General features: G+C 37.9%; 1 protein-coding gene across 1 annotated transcript; it reads right to left on the bottom strand.

The window, feature by feature from the left end:
• Nucleotides 1-748: 748 nt before the first annotated feature.
• On the bottom strand, nucleotides 749-1,948 carry LOC140806244 (glutathione S-transferase T3-like). The gene is made up of 2 exons (XM_073162786.1): nucleotides 1,768-1,948; nucleotides 749-1,659 (listed from the first exon to the last, which is right to left on the bottom strand). Exons 1-2 carry the CDS (start codon nucleotides 1,946-1,948, stop codon nucleotides 749-751), a joined length of 1,092 nt encoding a protein of 363 aa, XP_073018887.1.
• Between the last annotated feature and the right edge of the window lie 2,952 nt (nucleotides 1,949-4,900).

Genomic DNA, 4,900 nt, shown 5'->3' with positions numbered 1-4,900 from the left:
GGCCCAACAACTCAAGTTCCATGACAATTTGATATTTCAAAACACCTTTTGAAAACCCTAGTCGTCATCGCCGTCGCCGGATTCCGGCCAACATGCCAAAATTTTTTTAATATATTTTTAAAGGGGGGATTCGGGCAGCCCCTCGTGCTGCCCTAGCTGCCCGAAATGGGCAGCCCGAGCTGCCCGAAATGGGCAGCAAGTTAATGCCCGAAAAATCCCTCTCATTGCCTGGATTTTTGTTGCAAATTTTCATCTCAATTGGTTAGAAATTGCCCTCAATATAATATTATGTATATACTACACAAAAACTAGTACCCTTAGGGCATCCGCATCCGTCAGAATTAATCCATGTTAATAACTCTCCATCTCATCAAAAATGATAGGGTCCACGAGCCACATATTCATTACATTAACACTTCCCCATTATTAACACACACCCACATTCATTTAATTTCAACTTTCATTACTTATGGGTCCCACTGTCCACTTACTCATTTTTTTTTATTTTTAATATTTCAATATCTTTCGAATATTTTTAAAATTTTACAACAATATTAATAAAAATAAATAGTATTATTATTTTAAAAATAACTTAATTCCAATATTCATTAAAATATTTTTAAGAAATGAAAAAAAAAGTTGAACTCTTTTATTTAAAATATTATTCAACACAATCTCTTTAAAAAAAACACAAAATACAAAGAAAACGAGTTACGATAATTGAAAAGAGAATTATATCAATCGAAAATTACATATTCCATTTCTCTCTAATTTGGTCACACAGATGTTCATGAACTATAAGCTGCTCCGGCGTCATTTGTGAAGTGTCTTTCGAAAGGATTTCGTATTCCTTAAGCAAATATTTGCTCTTTTTAGCTTCAGATTTGTTCAAAGCCGTTTTTGCTTTCATCTCCTCTATTGCAAGTTCTTTTTGTTTCCATTCAGATTCGTTCTTCTTTATGTCTGTATACTGAGGAAAACTTTCGAACAAACTGTCGTATCTGGTTGTCAAATCCTCCATCGATGATTTTGCTTTGTTTTTACCTTTTCTTTTTGCGGCTTTTTGACCAATTGGACGAATCTCTTCTTCATTTATATCTAAATCAATACTCGCATCTTTGTTCGATGAGGTGTTGCTAGCCCCTGACTCTGAGATTCTCGCTTTCTTTGTACCAACCAAGTGATCATCGGACTGTGGAGTGGACAGTGGACGTGTTTTCATGATTCTCCACACATGCTCCAGATTAAATGCAACTCCATTATTTTCATCACGATATTTTTCATATGCAAACCGCAATATGTCTTCATCACTATGGCCGCTTTGATAAGTATTGTAAACACTATTATAATTTGCGTTGAAGCGATTTACCTTTTTTTGGACGGTATTGTGCCAATGAGATCGAATCACGTTTAAAGCTCTCCGAGATGAACCAGCGGGACGATTGTCATTGTAGTAGTCCGCAACACGTCTCCAGAAATCATTCCCCTTCTGATCATTGTCGATGACTGGGTCATCACTCATTGTGACATACGATCTCGCTAGTAGCTCGTCTTCCTCCTTTTTCCATATTATTCGCTTCTTCGTACCCTCAACATCTATATCAGCATTTTGCACATTTTCGAGATCAACTCGTGTTTCACGGTCGGACAACTGAGTCTCTGGGACAAACGTAGGAGTTGGCGGCTAGTTTTCGATTGGCATATTGGTGGATTGTGGATTATATAATCCATAAAAATAAGGTGGCATGAAATCTGGGTTGCCTATACTTTGCCAATATTCAGGTGTAGGCGGTGGATACGGAGCTCGGGAGGTGTAATTTGGATGATTCGAAGGATTTTCATAACCTTTGAAATTTGAAACAAACAGCCAATTTGGAAATTGTGGTGGATATTGTGTAGAAGAAACAAATCGAGGTCGATTTTGTGAGTTCTGACTATTGTCACCCATTTGACTTAAAAATATGAAAAGCTAAATGTTGTGGGATGAATTTGTAGAAATTGATTAGTATATATATTGAGTAATTTCGAATATAGCCGTTGGTGCATAATTTTGCCGTTTGAAAATAGCTGTTGGTGATAATTAACGACGGTTTTTCAAAAACCGTCGCACATAGCGACCTATTTTTTAAAAAAAAAACAGACGCTTTTCACTTTGCGACGGTTTACGAAAAACCGTCGCAAAGTTGCGATGGTTTACGAAAAACCGTCGCAAATTTCGAAATAACGCCGTTCATTCTGATGAATTTCTTGGCTGCCATGTCAGCCAAGATTATTAATTCTTGCGCCCACATTGGTGGGCGAAAATTAATGGGTGTTATTAACACCCATTAATCAACCAATGTGGGTGCCCTTAGCTCTGATACCACTTGAAAGGAATCAATTTAGGTAACCGAAATGCACAACGGAAGCAAAAATTTTCGAAAATCACATGAAAGATTTCGGCCACCTTGTACTAGGTGTAGCATATACAAAATCTCAACTTTGTCATACATAGTGTGTTGAGAAATAGTTACCTATCAACCTCTTGAGGTTGATCATGGCTCCAACCAAGTTGTAAACAACTTGGCTCTTCAATAGTAGACAATCTACAAGCTCCACCTAGATTTTGGACTCCTTACTTCAAATCAAGCCCACCACCAACTACCTAGAACCACCCTGATTTTGCACTAGAAAAATTAGGGTATTTTTCTTTGAGAAGTGAGAGCAATCTTCAACTATTGAAGAAGCTAAAATGAGAGAATTCTCCTTGCCAAAATTTCGGCCATGTGAGATTGACGAGGGAGGGAATGAGTTGTCTTGGTGTTTGAAAAAGTAGTCATCACCTTTTTGCATGCCAAACAATTTTTTAATCAAAAGTAATCTCTAATTCTTCACCTCCCAAGCATGCAATGTAAGTGGGCTTGTAACATTTACAAAGCCCATGGACTTTTATTTAAATGTCTCAAACCCATTTGAGACCATTAAACAATTTCTTAATTTTACTCAAGCCCACTAGTTTAATAATTATTTCTCATTGGGCTCTACAAGGCCCAATGTAGTTTAATTAATTCAACACTTGAATTAATTTAATTATTTGGACTCTACTAGGCTCACTAGTGTTTAATTAATTCAACACTTGAATTAATTTAATTTAGTTCATAATAATGTTTATGAAAATCACAATTTTCTAATACATTATTTATTTGGCCAACTTTTAATTTAGGAACACTTCCACAAATTTAAAGTTACATTTCTCTCATAGAAGTCATACTTCTATTTTTTCTTACGCTTATAAACCCATTTATAATCCGTTCAACACATTGAACTATTTTAACTTCTCAACGGGATCTAGAAAGCTAGTACTTGTGTGGCCCTCAATGGTTCATTGATACAACTAGCTGTGGGTTCACATCTCCATGTGATTCGGACAAAACACGTCTTTATATGAGCATACCCCAATCGCCCCATTCTTACTTATCAACTCCTTGATAACAAGAACGTCAGAACTCAAGTCTGATAGTACCCAACCAATCATGTTAAACGCGTAGCAGCATCGCTTACATTATTCCCTAGGTATCAAATGATAGTGCCTGCAAGAACCATTCAATTATGGTTAGCGTACAGTACGGTCCCTTCAACTCATATATCCCGACCGATTCGACAACCATTGGCATATCGAGAGCTGTCAATGAATCGATACTATGTGTCATGTTGTAGTTGCATCAATGGTGTAATCTATGAAACCCCTTTCATAATTACCGCCATACTCTGATCAGAGATTTCATACTACATACACATAGGATATCCATACCCGTAGGTAAGTGGTGAATCCCCGACTACAATGCATCGACTTCTATATGTTTCGACAAAACACCCAACCTTGCCACCTGATGACCCCTTGAGAGTCGGTAAACAAGTCAAAGTGTAATGCTAGCACATAGAGTCTCAATGTTGTCCCGGGTCATAAGGACTAATGGTGTACAACCATAAACTAGGACGTTTCCACTCGATAAGTGAGAACCACTTGGAAAGTCCTTTTATGGAGGGTTGTTCAGTGCACTCTACCAGGAGCACCTATCTGCATGCTCGGACATCACAATGTCCCCTACCAATGAAACATGGTACTCACATCGCAGATACTAGTCTCGAACTCGAGCGACCTATATCCTTCTTAGCGGCCGCTGAATCGACTAGGAACTGTTTAGAATATACATTATTCCAAATATGAGTTTCATGATACTCATCATATGAGCATCTCATATTCTTTCTACTATTTGTATATTCAAGGGCTTTATCTATGCAACTAGCATGGGTATACAGATAAAGAAGTGCCAAAACAATAATTTCAAATATTATTAAAATAAAGATTGCTTATACATAGAGTTTCATTGTGAACACTCGGCCAACACTTGGCTCGACGTGCACCTACTCTAACAAGAAGCACCTGGGAAATTGTGCCAAGGTCGGACCAAAAGCTGTCTTTGAGCGATTTAGGAGGATGGATCCCGCAGATTTTTTTGGCACTACTGATCCATTCGTGGCTGGGGGATGGATTAGATCTTTAGAGGTGATCTTTAAGTATATGTATAAGTCAGACACTGACCGAGTTCGTTGTACCATTGACCGAGTTTGTTGTAACATATATCTGCTGAAATGCGATGCTTCTTTATAGTGGGAGGGAGCTGAGCGAGGGGTGAATCTAGCGAATCTATCTTTGGAGTATTTCAAGAGGTTATTTTATGATAATATTTCACTACCGACATTCGTTCGAGGTTGAAGAGAGAGTTTATGATTCTCCGCCAGGGGGAATTTTCTGTTGCTGAGTTTGGGTAGAAGTTTGATAAGGGCTTTCATTTTGTGTCCTTGATTGCCAATGACGCTGCGGAATAGTTACGACACTTCTTGGAAGTATTGAGGCCGA

The sequence above is a fragment of the Primulina eburnea genome, chromosome 1 (genome assembly GCF_022965805.1).
Source record: "Primulina eburnea isolate SZY01 chromosome 1, ASM2296580v1, whole genome shotgun sequence".
Classification (NCBI taxonomy): domain Eukaryota; kingdom Viridiplantae; phylum Streptophyta; class Magnoliopsida; order Lamiales; family Gesneriaceae; genus Primulina; species Primulina eburnea.
Note: the sequence above shows the minus strand (reverse complement) of the source record. Positions and strands in the feature narration are given on the sequence as shown.

Bases quoted from the DNA above. Each gene is read 5' to 3' on its own strand.
- LOC140806244 (XM_073162786.1), bottom strand. From the start codon at position 1,948: ATGGGTGACAATAGTCAGAACTCACAAAATCGACCTCGATTTGTTTCT. The intron at 1,660-1,767 runs GTATAGGCAACC...CGTTTGTCCCAG, and splicing joins TACACCTGAATATTGGCAAA to AGACTCAGTTGTCCGACCGT.